This window comes from Squalius cephalus (genome assembly GCF_949319135.1).
Source record: "Squalius cephalus genome assembly, chromosome: 23".
NCBI classification, from domain to species: domain Eukaryota; kingdom Metazoa; phylum Chordata; class Actinopteri; order Cypriniformes; family Leuciscidae; genus Squalius; species Squalius cephalus.
In genome coordinates, this window is record NC_137144.1 from 6,609,109 (window position 1) to 6,622,274 (window position 13,166).

At 36.5% G+C, this 13,166-nt stretch overlaps 1 protein-coding gene across 2 annotated transcripts in view; it reads right to left on the reverse strand.

Moving 5' to 3' along the window:
* Positions 1-13,166, reverse strand: part of cpne8 (copine VIII) — a 56,606-nt gene that overhangs the window by 18,866 nt on the left and 24,574 nt on the right. Inside the window, exons 5-14 of one of the 2 annotated variants that reach the window (XM_079860175.1) lie at positions 11,906-11,945; positions 10,606-10,682; positions 7,373-7,436; positions 6,556-6,659; positions 5,194-5,298; positions 4,935-4,976; positions 4,777-4,852; positions 2,886-2,939; positions 2,445-2,506; positions 1,317-1,363 (exon numbers count right to left, since the gene is read on the reverse strand). In XM_079860175.1, coding sequence (XP_079716301.1) covers positions 1,317-1,363; positions 2,445-2,506; positions 2,886-2,939; positions 4,777-4,852; positions 4,935-4,976; positions 5,194-5,298; positions 6,556-6,659; positions 7,373-7,436; positions 10,606-10,682; positions 11,906-11,945 — 671 coding nt within the window. Of the gene's footprint in view, positions 1-1,316; positions 1,364-2,444; positions 2,507-2,711; positions 2,768-2,885; positions 2,940-4,776; positions 4,853-4,934; positions 4,977-5,193; positions 5,299-6,555; positions 6,660-7,372; positions 7,437-10,605; positions 10,683-11,905; positions 11,946-13,166 lie in introns of those variants that run through there. The other variant, XM_079860176.1, reaches the window with a different exon arrangement.

The following is a 13,166-nucleotide window of genomic DNA, read 5'->3' on the forward strand; positions in this document are numbered from 1 at the left end:
TCCTCTCCGGACACATTCATCAGGTTTTATAGTCTGGATGCAGATTTAGCCCCAGGGTCTCAAGTCCTTAAGGGCTGATCTCTATTCAGCCTGCGCTCAACAACTGTCTGTGCACATATACAGTCTTGTTTGGCAGGCACTATCCCATGGTGTGGCGGCATTGGTATTGAAGTTCCCATAGCGTCAACGCCATGATGCTGCATTGAGTCCCACTCGAAAGGGAACATCTCAGGTCACATATGTAACCAGGTTCCCTGAGTGAAGAAAGAGACGCTGTGTCATGTTGCCACTCCCTGGTTATGCCTGTGCATCTTCAGACAATTAGAACCTGACGACGCACTGTTCAGGAATCTATTTATGGTTTCAGTAATGTTGTTCTCAAAGCGTCAACAACATGACACAGCGTCTCGTTCCCCTCTCAGGGAACTGGGTTACATGTGTAACCTGATTTCTTTTCAACCTTGTTATGCAGTGAAATGTCCCCTTTTAAAAATAATGATCTATCTTCCATTTTCTGACCAGTGTATTTTGACCACTTACAACAAAGGGTATTTAGCAGTAATTCATTTTGTGTACCAGTAAGTTAGCTCTTTTAATCTGAATAGTTCAATATTATGGGTAAATAATCTGTGATATTTTTGGTTTTACCGCACAAAGCAAGAATATTGACTGTGAATAATGTAGTATGATTAAATTATATTTTCTAGCCATTCTAACACTGTAATATTCAACTCCAAACATTTTGAATGCAATAGGGTGAGTACATTCAAACATGTTTTGAAAAAGAAATGCGACTGGTTATTAAATGTGACTTGTTATTAAAAATATTCAGGTAACAGAATTGAGGATATTGCTTTTAGTTTAACATCTGCTGTGTCCTAGAGTTTTACATAGTCAGAACAATGAGAAAATGTGATTTTGGGCTTGAGACATTCTGTACCGTCTCTTGTTTTTGATGTGTTTAATTTGAACTTTTAAATACTTGAGTATAATTACATGTGGATCCTATCTCACTTTTACTCAAGAGGTGACTTTTAATTGAGAATTTTTTTGACAGTATCTGTACAAATTCTGTGTACTTTTAACACAACTGTTAGATCTTTGGGAGGCTTTGGTCTAGGGTGGGAAAATAATGATCTCTTGAAAGTTCAGCAGTAATAAAGCTTTCATTTTTAGAAGTACAAATAAATAAATAATATATATATATACATAAATATTCAAATATACATACACACAGATCAAAATAAGCCATTATCATAACATGTACATGATGTTTTCTTTATTTGAAATGCAATTTTTCAGTTATGTAAACTCACCGTTTGACGCAGTAAAATCAATCGCCACCGTGAAATTAATTTGAGTGCTGCAAGTGAACAGAGCAAAAACACTAGAGTGAGCACATATGTATCATAACATAAAATATATGATGCTTATCAAAGCATAATAAAGCTCCTCAGTGAAATCTCCAGTGAGCTGACTGTGTGAAACTATGTCTCAACTCAATTTAATCTGTGGGCAGAAATGAAGGAAATTATTCCCTGAGATCATCTCTTTGTTTATCTAATATTGTCTCTGCCGCTTTCTGGTTTTTCTGTCTGTTCAACAGAATGCATATACAGCGATATTCGCTAAGTGTCTGTAAGAATTTTCCACAGTAGTCTTTTTGCAGAGCCTTTGAATTATTCTGCCGATATTTCCAGTGTTTGCTCAACTGCTTGAAGGCCAGGTCATGTGCCTGGGGTCTCTGTGTCTCTCAGAATAGAGCGGTCTATTTATAGCTCAGTTTATTACAGCATCATAATGCAGTGCACTCCCTGTGAATGTGTGTGTGTGTATGTGTGTGTGTGTGTGTGTGTGTGTGTGTGTGTGACGTGGAGAAAGGAGAGGGGAAGGAAGAGGGAATTATTAATGGATGGTGAGGCACAGCAATGAGTTTCCAGTCTCAGTAGATGAGCTTGAGTATGTTCGTACCATACTTCTGTATGCATGGAATACCCGGATGACGTCACATTTGCTAAATATGTGAGATGCAGAATTCCACAAAATATCTAGAACGACGAATCTATTCATTCTATAACTAGATGCCACTTTTCAAATTAAACATGGTTTTACAGTAATAAAATCTATTTGATTTACTCATTGGAGTAAAAAGTACATGCATTCTACTGTTTAAAACATTTATTTTTGCATAGTATTTCATATACACAAAAAGTAAAAAAAAAATTATACAAAAAATAAAAAAATAAAAATATATATAACTGTATTTTACAGTAAAAATATATAATTAACAGTAATATAGGCATTATGGAAGCTTGTTTTCACCACAGAATAAAATCTTCCAAATGCCTATATATTTACATATTATATTTATACCTTTCATATGGTGTAAAATGTATTTATTGATGTACAGGTGCACACACACACACACACACACAAATCCTCACCCTCCTTTGATGTAGTCCAGGAACGTGACCTCAACATCAATGAAGCAGGACAGCAGAGTGACCTGTCGACATGAAAGTTTGGTAACACTTCCTATGTAGAGTCCTAAAGGGCATCATCACACTTTCGATAAGCAATGCATACTTTAATCATAAATGTCATATCAATATTCATGCTCAGGGTGATGATGTAACTCTCTAGAGTCACAGCATCAGAGCAGACCAATGATGAGCTACATCAACATTTATGAATATTTATATGCACAGCTTATGAAGGCATTGTGCATTGCTTATGAAGATATAATGTAGGACCTTCTATAAGAAGTCTTACCAATAAGGATGTTTGTTTGTTAGAACAAACAAGTATTGCTTTCTTTTGTTCTTCACAAGTACTTTTTTTTCTTCGATAATTAAACGGGAAGATCTAGTTAAAAATGCACTCACGGTTCCTGAGTTTAGATATTTCTTCTTCTTTTTCTTTTTCTTGGGGTTAAGCACCTACAGAAAGGCAGCAAAATCAGACACAGAAAGTTATTGAAATGTTGTTGAATCTCAAAGAATGGTGACCCAAAATGTAAGATTTATGATGTTTAATTGCATATAAAATTTCCATTCAGTTGGTTTACACAGTTTTAACAAATTAAAAAACTGAATGTGATGCATATTTGTCAGTCATAAAAGAAACAGGTAAGACTTCTGCACATTTTTTATTAACTAATTGGATCTATTAGATTTGATTAAATTCATTGTGTTTGTGAAATTGTGAAATTCATTGTGAAATCATTTAAATTTATTCAGTTAAAAAGTATGAACAGTTAAAACGTGGCTAGCTGTGGAACAAGCAATATCAGTTAGTCTAAATGTATGAGGTTGAAACAAATTGGATTCATTGATGATAAATATATAAACTTGGTTATTTTGTATTTAAATCACTTTCAGTTTAAAAGAACTTGTTATAGAAATATTACTCGTTTCTTACCCGTTTCATTTATGTATGACTGGAAAATATGCCTCACACAAAGTTTATTAGTTTGTGTTAAAACTGAGTAATCCAAAATAGATGGACATTTTATATACAATACAAATACATAAATCTTCAATATATATATATATAATTTATTAAGTTTTCTATTTTAACATTTTTTATTGCTCCAACTAAACTTAATTTTAATAAAATTATTACAAAATATATGTATCTCTGTATCATGTCCAGCATATTCTCACTTTTGCCACAATATGTGAATATAGACACACTAAGAATGCATGAATTACATGGAAAAAGAAATGAATCCACTGTGAAGAGTATCTGGACAGTGATGATGGATAATGATTGTGTGAAAACTAGATCATCAGAAGCTCTTGGTGGAGATGAAGGTTTGAAGACGTTTGCTAGACCTCTCGCTGTTATCTAAGGTTCTTGTGCAGTGGCCGCTTTTGATAAGTGTTCTTGTCATGGGCATGATTTATGCTTCAGTGATGTGGAGGTCATACAAAAGATGAAAAAAGATGAGATTTCAAAGGGATGGGGGTCAAAATGTCACAGTAAGTCCAGAAACAATTTACGCAAGTAAGTAAGCGCAGACACAGTTCTCAAGAGGGCAAACGAGTTACTGTATATCAGTGCATTTAGGGCCAGATTTACTGTGCAATTCCAAAAAAAACGCTGAGTGGAAGTTCTGCACGTGATCTACTGACGACACACACATTAAAGAAAAGACACAGCCGGATCATTTCCATAATGACCAACACAATCTACAAGAGCAGCGCGAGCGTCTGGTTTAACACATGCTTTTTTTGAGCGTTAAATAGTGGCGCAAACACCAGTACTTGAAAAGCGCAAACCTTAGGAAATCACCTTGCATAATTCATTTAAATACTCTCCTCCCATAAATTGAAGGGAAACTCCTACAAATGCATATGCAATACGATATAAATATTTATAAATAATATAAATAACCCTGTCCTCGACTTTTCAGCGCTAATTCTTCACTGCGTGTCTTTAGTAAATCCTGACAGTAGTTTTAACACCAAAAGAGTGTTTGCACTGGTGCAAGCTGTTAGAAAATCTGGACATTAATATCATATTAAATCAGTATATGTATATATTCAGGTAGCTAACGAAAACATTTAGAGTTTGAATTCTAATCAGATTTTCCCAATGCTACAAGGGAAACAAGTAGCTTCTCTACTTTTAGTTACTTCCTTAAGCCTCAACCACACACTCATGGAGTAATGTAAATGTCTGCGTTAAAGTCTTGGGTAGTTCAAGAAGACATTTATGCTATTTTAGGCAGGCGGGTGTGAAAAATACATGAGAAAGATGAAAGTGGCTCACCTCCCACACAGTAAACTGAGAGTGGCCTTTGGAGAGCTCCCTGTAGCTGGTGCTGAACTCTCCAATGTAGTCATGACTGACAAACACATACACAGTCTCGTTCAATATCTTGATGCATCATCTTTCAGTATTTATAGAATGGTTGTTTTTTTTCTTACCCTCCATCTCTGTCCCAGTCATACACCTCGATTTTTATTGCTCTGCAAAAAAAGGAAAATAAAGTTCAGTCACTGAATTTCTGTTTCATGCCGACTTTAAAACTTTTATTAAATTGATCTGGCTATAATACAGGTGTGCATTTATTTATTTTAGTTTTTCATCAAAATGTGCACATTTGAGGAAGTGAAAGAAACCAAAAAGATCCAAATGTGTTTCTGTGTTTCTGAGTCCTCTCATTCCCACCAAGTTGACGCTCACCTGTCATAGTCCCCGTTACACAGCGCTCTGACCGGGATCTTGAAGGCCTGCCATACAGGGTCCAGTGTGTTCTTCACCACCTCTGTCTTATGACAGATGGTAAATCTGACACACAGAACACGTCAAAGAGGAGGAACCACAACATTGGGGATGAGAAACAGTCAGTGTGAAAAGGGGTCTTAAACGGGTCATATCACACATGCATCATTTACTGCGAGTCAAAAAGTGCCATAGAAGACCGAGACCAAGTTCAAACACAAGATATTAAATGAGGCATCAAACATAACCACAATATCAGACTTTAAAAATAGAATGTAGTATTGGAATACATCTGATATAAGCATGGCTTCATTTGTGTCGGAACAAGCTGGATCTGGATCCTCTGAAATCCAGTTTCATCTCATACACCACTGAAAGATATTTTCACATTTTATTCCTCTTTAAATCTTTGCGTGCAGAGCCGTCTTTTTCAAGTTCTAGCTGAGCAAGATGTGAATAAAATCTCCAAAATGTGCATAAAGTTGTAAGCTCGCTTTAGGTGGATCATTTTATTATTTGACAAAACTAAATGCGCATAAACTGTGATGGAAACACATTTAAAGAAGAAACGTCTCGTGAATTTATTAGGAATATAAGATGCGCATTAAAAAGTGTGTGACTGAATAAAATGTTTCACATTTTGTATGTGCTTTCTAAAGAAAAGGTGAATCATTGCACATGGAACCACTACATGATGCGCATTATATCTATATCTATATAAAGTCCATTGTTTCGGAGAGAGTTATTAAATGGTTGGGCATCGTTTTATTAAATGCTGTGAAGAGACACAGAAGAATTGATGAAATATCTCACATGGCTTAAACAGCGCTATGCCCATACGGTAAATACATGGAAGCGCCTGCGCACAAAATGAAATGGCTAGAATTTAAACTTACGAATACTGTACGGATGTGCCAAGGTCAGACCTTTTGTTGGGCTTTATACATAATGCCATGGTGTTTTACAGGCGCAAATGTTAACACCACGTCATCAGTATGCGAGTAAACTGCTTCCATCACCTTAATGTGCATCTTAACTAACACAAAACTCAAGATAATCTGCGTCTAGTGATATATATTATTGTGTTAATTCTGAGAGTTTCCTCCCATGCCAACCGTTTTCATTCAGCACTTTGAAAATGCATATCAAAATAGTTGGATGGAAACCCGACTGTTCAGTTCCCTTTCACTGTCCCACTAACATGCCGGATCTGTTACCCTCCACCCACCTTTGTTCCGGGACGTCCGAATTTCTGTATTTTCTGAATGTCTGTATTTTATGAACTGTCTAAAGGGAAAATGAGGAGAAAAATGAAAAACTTACGTTCCATCTTCATTGCTACGGTAAAAGACCAGGAAAGGGTCTGACTTCCCAAAGAAATCTTTCTTGTCCAGTTTGTTGCCACAAAACTGCATCAGTACTGACTCCTGATCAGCAAAAAAACACATTAGCAACTAATGGTGGCATACAGCTAATATGTACTGAGAAGATTGAGCAACTTTTCTAGAGACAAAAACCACACACATAAGCACAAACTGCATGAAGAGAAGAGACAAAAAGAGATCAGAAAAGAAGACAAGTGACCGGACAAGAAGAAACGAGACAAGTTGAAAAAGGAAAACAAGAAAAGAAAAGAATATGACAAATGAAAAAAGAGGAGAAAAGAGTTGAGAAGAAATGAGGATGAGAAGAGATAAGAAACAAGACAAGAAGCAATGAGATGAAATAAGAAGAGAAGAGACAAATCAAGAAAAAAAGAAAAGACTCAAAATAGGCAAACAGGACAAACAGCACAGGCAGAGACAAACAGATACTGAAAAATGAGAAAAGAAAAGAAGACAAAAAGGCTAGATGAGAATAAATGAGACAAAGAAAGACATGAAGAGAAGAGAATAAATGAGACAAGAAGAGACAAGACAAATGAGACAAGAAATAAGGCAAGAGACAAAAAGACAATAAGAGATGAAACGAGACAGGAAGACGAGAAATTGAGAAAAGAATCAACAATATGAGAGGAAACCAAACAAATGAGACAGGAAGAGAAAAGAGAAGATATGAGATGAAAAGGGACAAGAAGAGACAAGATGAGACAAAAGACGAGATGAGACGAGAAGAAGACATTCAAAGTCAGATGACGTACCCTGCAATTTCCAAGTTCTTCAGCTTTCACAATAATACTTCCACAGTTCTTCCCAGGAATGCCTCTAAAGAAGGAAAAATGACAACATTGATCTTGACATCTTCAACTTCAGAAGCACACAACTGACCAATACTGAAAACGGTTCAAACCCTACAAAGGGACGTCCTTGACAGCTTAAAGGGATAGTTCAGTTTGAAATTACATTTTGGTATGTTTTAGCTTACCTCAAGGGCATCCAAGATGTAGGTGTCTTTTTTTCCGCAGTAGTTTCAATTTTGATATTTTTAGGTCGAACCGTTCTTGTCTCTCAGTCCTATAATGCAGGTCTGTGGTCACTGTCACAAAGAGCATGCACAGAGTCCAAATTAAAACAATTCTCCATCGTCCAAATTAAACAATTCCCCATCGTAAGTACACATTGATGGCCTAAGACACGAAACAAGCGGTTTGTGTGAGAAAACGAACAGTATTTATATCGTTTTTACCTCTTGTACACAACCACGTCCAAGTGATCTGAGGGCGCTCGCACATCCTGGTGTGTGACGTGTACGCAGACTCCTGCATAGATATATACACTAGAATAGATGCCGCCTTGCCTACGGCATTCGTTCCAATGAAATGCCGTAGGCAAGGCGACAACTAGTGTATATACATCTATGCACCAGTCTGCGCACACGTCACACACCAGGAAGCGCCCGCGCCTTCAGATCACTTGGACGTGGCTGTGTACAAAAGGTAAAAATGATATAAATGCTGTTCGTTTTCTCACACAAACCGCCCGTTTCGTGTCTTAGGCCATCAATGTGTACTTACGATGGGGAATTGTTTAATTTGGACGATGGAGAATTGTTTTAATTTGGACTCTGTGCATGCTCTTTGAGACAGTGACCATAGACCTGCATGATATGACTGTCAGACAAGAACGGTTCGACCTAAAAATATCAAAATTGAAACTACTGCGGAAAAAAAGACACCTACATCTTGGATGCCCTTGAGGTAAGCTAAAACATACCAAAATTTAATTTCAAAGTGAACTATCCCTTTAAGCCAGGAGGACTGATCCTAAACAACAAAACCTTGCTTTGAATATTAGTGTCTAATAAAGGAGTAAATGTATGCCGACTGTGTTGAATGAATGGGTGTGTACAACTGTTCACTGTGTGAACGAGTGAACATTAATAAGAGCTCGTAGCCAGTCTACGGTTATGAATGCATGAATCTGAGCTTCATAAATAAATGAGTGTTTGCAGACAGGCGAATGCATGAGTGTTTTCTGTGCTCTTATATAAGACAAAACTCAAGAAGCCCACGCCGGAATTGGATTTAAATTGTATGGACCCAACACTTCAACGTCCTGCACAAGTGCCTGACAAAGATGAACGATGAAAGATTTTGAAGATAATTTGATGAGAGAAAAAACTTCTCCCTTACTTATGCGTTGCCTTGAGTGCTTGTTTCAATTCCACTAAGTAGTTCTGGGTTATGTTACAGAGGTTAGAGAAGCAGATCCACGCTAACTGAAGACGTGTCTTTAATCTGCTGTGAATCTACAGATGTCCTCTGAGGCACTCTCCTAAATTAGCTTAATGTGCAGCCGGTACCAGGACTTACTTACAATGATATTGAAAGAGAAAGAGAGAGACACAAAGCTACCCGTGTACAGCTCGAAGCCACAAGCTAATCATATTAAGAACCACTTCAAACTACAATCAAGCAACTTTTTTAATGAACCTGATCGCTCATGTATGGCTTCCAGACATTCCCTTTCAGAGGAGACGTATGGCAAATAACATCATCAATAATTATATCATCTAAGTTACGCCCACTGTGGCAAAAAGACCGAGCGGCAGCATTTCAGTGTGAATCTAAAACGGGAAAGAGCTTCGAGATTGACTATATAAATAGACTTGACAAGAAATCTGAGGTATATTTTCACAGAAAAGTGGAGTCACACGGATTACTTTAATTATGTCTTAACTGCCTTTCTGGGGCTTGAAAGTGGTAGTTGCGCAGCAGTCAATGGAGGGACAGAAATCTCTCAGATTTCATTAAAAAGATCATTTGTGTTCCGAAGATGAACGTAATTTCTGGGTGAACTAACCCTTTAACATGTATGACCAAGAATGAAATTAATTCAGAGTTGCATGAGTAATGCAGTGTAGCTTATGACTATAAACGCTTTTAAATGCATTTACAACTTCACTATACTGCACATGAATAAATGAGTGTTCAAAGAGGTCTGAATGAGTGAATGAGTGAGTGAGTGCAGCTCTGCTTATATAACACTCTCAGATCAACATCACTTTATATTACCGCCCGATGTGTCGCCAAACAGCACACACACACACACACATTATATACGGGGAAACATAAACATACTTCATGGCAGTTTGCATACGGGCAGTTGACAAATGGACTTGGATATGAACATCAAGATTTTAATGTTAATGTCATTTTTTATATATATTTGTATATGGGAAAGTATTTTAGATGTGAGTTTTGCCTTCACATGTTCATTTAAAAAAGTATTACACTCTCTGTAGTCTCTCAATTAATTTGAGTCCATGAAAAAGGTATTTTGTATGTAATTTGAAATGTGCTGTTTAGATTTTGATACTTATTCAGCTGTTTTGACACAGTCAGTTCCAGTCAAATAAGCGTCGCTTATTTAACGCTCATTAATGCTGCTTTTGTGGGGGCGTCACACCGCAGGACTGATTAAACCAACACAGAAGTAAATCCACATACGCATTACAAGTTTGATGATAAACAGAGCGATTCTCAGAGGATCCTCGCACCATTTCTGCTCAGGCCCTTATTAACAGAGGAACAACTCTCTTCTCAAAGCATTCAAGCTACAATAGTAAAACATTTTAAAGGATCCCCAAGAAAATTCAGTAGTAAATTCAGCAAATTTGTAATTTGATTCTATATAATGGAGCTCCGTTCTAAAAACTTCCTCACATAATCGAAAAGCAACTGATGTGCAATGTTTTTAGGTTAATATGTAAATTCAGAGCGAGCCATTTTTGAAAACAGATTCAGATTAGATGTGTTTTTTTTTTTGCAGTTTAGCTAGGAGACACAATATATATGCAGAAACGATTAATGTGAAAATGTCCTTCTTTGAGGACGGTAAAATAAACTGAGATAGCCAGTGTTAGGTGAGAATTGAAATCATATTTGAACATGTTGTGTTTCAGAGAAGTGTGAAGCTCAAATGCAGGACTTACATGAGGGGTCTTTCCATACGACTTCCCAGAGATCCCACCACCTCTCCCAGAGTACAGTACATCTGGCCCAGGAAGTCCTGCAAACAAACACACACACACGGTAGGAATGGGAGCTAAATTTGGGCCGTTTGAGTCCAAGATGCCTGATATCTCAGTACACAGATCAACATGAAATCAAAATGGACCCTTATTTATCATGAAAAATAAGCTATTATAATAATTCTTACTCTTACTTTATCATATTATAAAGCGTTAGTTGCATTAGTAGAAAAGAAAAGTTGTTTCAGGGGCAGAATTTTGATGATTTTCTTTTTTAATATATAATATGGACAAATGAATCATTCACAATAAGATCAGGAATGTGTATTAATAAGATCCACTCAGAAATATGTGACAGAAATATGAAAGTCAAATGGGTTGTGAACTTGTTATGGCTGTAAGCTGGTATTTGACCAACATTCTCTCTATACAAATTTCCCATGCGGACATTTTAAAATGAATATTTCATATTCAATGTATTCAATCCTAAATATACATAATTAAATAAAGTCTTTACTTTTTGTTTGCATATTTTAGTTAACATCATAAGTTTACACCGATTTTAATAACTATACAATATTTTAACCCACAGCAAATTACACCACTATATATTTTTACATTATACTTTTTTAGTGTGTATGTGTGTGTGTGTGTGTGTGTGTGTGTGTGTGTGTGTGTGTGTGTGTGTGTGTGTGTGTGTGTGAAAGTCCTGGTACAGGAGTACATAAGTAAGGCATTTTAGATTGAATAAAAGTAAATGGAAGAATGAAAAGAAAAAAATACGGAGACAGTTTTAATTTGATTAATGTGGGGTCTAATAAAGAAAAATAATAAATATGTATCAATAGTAATCAACATCTGTGACATAAAAGTGCCTAAAAAACAAGTATATGGATGAAAATATGCTCTTATTTTAGATTAGCTCATGACAGGCTGCATGTGGGCAAATGTTGTGGCAGGAAGGTTTTGCAGATGGAAATGCAGGAAAAAGCAGACATTCTCCTGAGAGAGCTGAGAGAGAGCATCTCTGAACATCAATCCCACAGGTGCACTCTGGGATATAGTGTGACCTGTGGTTCTGGCCCCAGAAAATGCTTGAATAAATCACGATAAAACCCCCATGATGAAGGTCAAACAAGCTGTCTATAGGGCCACACACATAAACGTAACACAAGAAGAAAATATAACAAGTTTTATAACACCCAACACACAAACAGGCACACAAACAAACACAGTTTTACATTTACAAGAAAACACTTACATGTTTGGACAGGTTTTCACTCTTTGAGTCAAGGTCATACCTAGAAAACAAGGAAAACTCAGTGAATAACACTGAACGAAACACTTGTAGAGATTAAATGTGTCATTTCTGTGGCTCCCAACGGATGCAAGTCCTAAAATCCAGAAATGAGTTAGCATCTTTTTTGGTTAAATGCCTCAAAAAAGGTCTCGTGTTTAACACAATTTCAAAATATTTTCATGTTTTTTCTACAACATAAAATACATCAGTAATACGCTGATTGTATGTGTCTTGAAGGCGGTTGGCTTGAGAATCCTACAGGGACATTACACGTCATCGGCAGAACAGGTAAACTCATCTACTCACTAGTCTGCTTTATACTTTTCCATTGTATTATACTCATGTAAACTCTTCTAACTCACATTTTCCAACTCGTAGTTAATCAAAAAGATTAAAAGGGTTGTAATGATGGTGATGTTGAAGTCATGTGAGTTTAGCCTGGACACACAACAGGAACGAGTGCAATTGAAAATGGAATGCGAGGAAACTAATTAGTTGATGAGTTGATTTATTGATTTATGATGAGTTGATATCGTGTTTTAATATGCTCTCGTTCATAGAGATTTTTAGATGGATACCGAAACATTTTTAGGTCGGGTAGAATCTGTGACCTCTGACCCAGTTTGTTTGCTGGCTTCCATGCCTGCAATACGCTGTGTTTTCCGCCAGCTGGCAACCTGTGGTGGCGAAATACTGTTGGGTAAATTGACAACCAAAACAAAAACGGACATTCCGACACCGGACGCACATTTCCAAGTAAAAGAACTGGCTGTAGAAGTGTGTTTTAGAGAAACGAGTATGTGGACTCAGAATGTTTCCAAAATATCTGCAAACCTATTATGGTATTTTTATGCTTTACTACAGTCAAAAACTTACATTCAGCACCTTTAACTTCTGGCAGTTTTATGTATGACCATAACAGCTAGTTTTCTGGAAATATAAATAAAAACACTGTCATTTTTAAATAACTAAACACTGTGTTGTCAAAGTTGATATTGTGCCTTTATAAAAGATCATATACTTGCATGTGTCATTATATTATTAACATTTTTCCAAGTTCAAATGAAGTTATAAAGTTTTTGTCCAGCGAATGTGTGTGTTTTTTCTGTCAGAACGGATGCATCTGAGGCAGTAAGTGCATTGCATTACGCTTTCATGAACTTACAGATTATAAAGTTTACTGTAGCTATATGGGCGCTCCATTTTTTCTGTCATTTGGCCA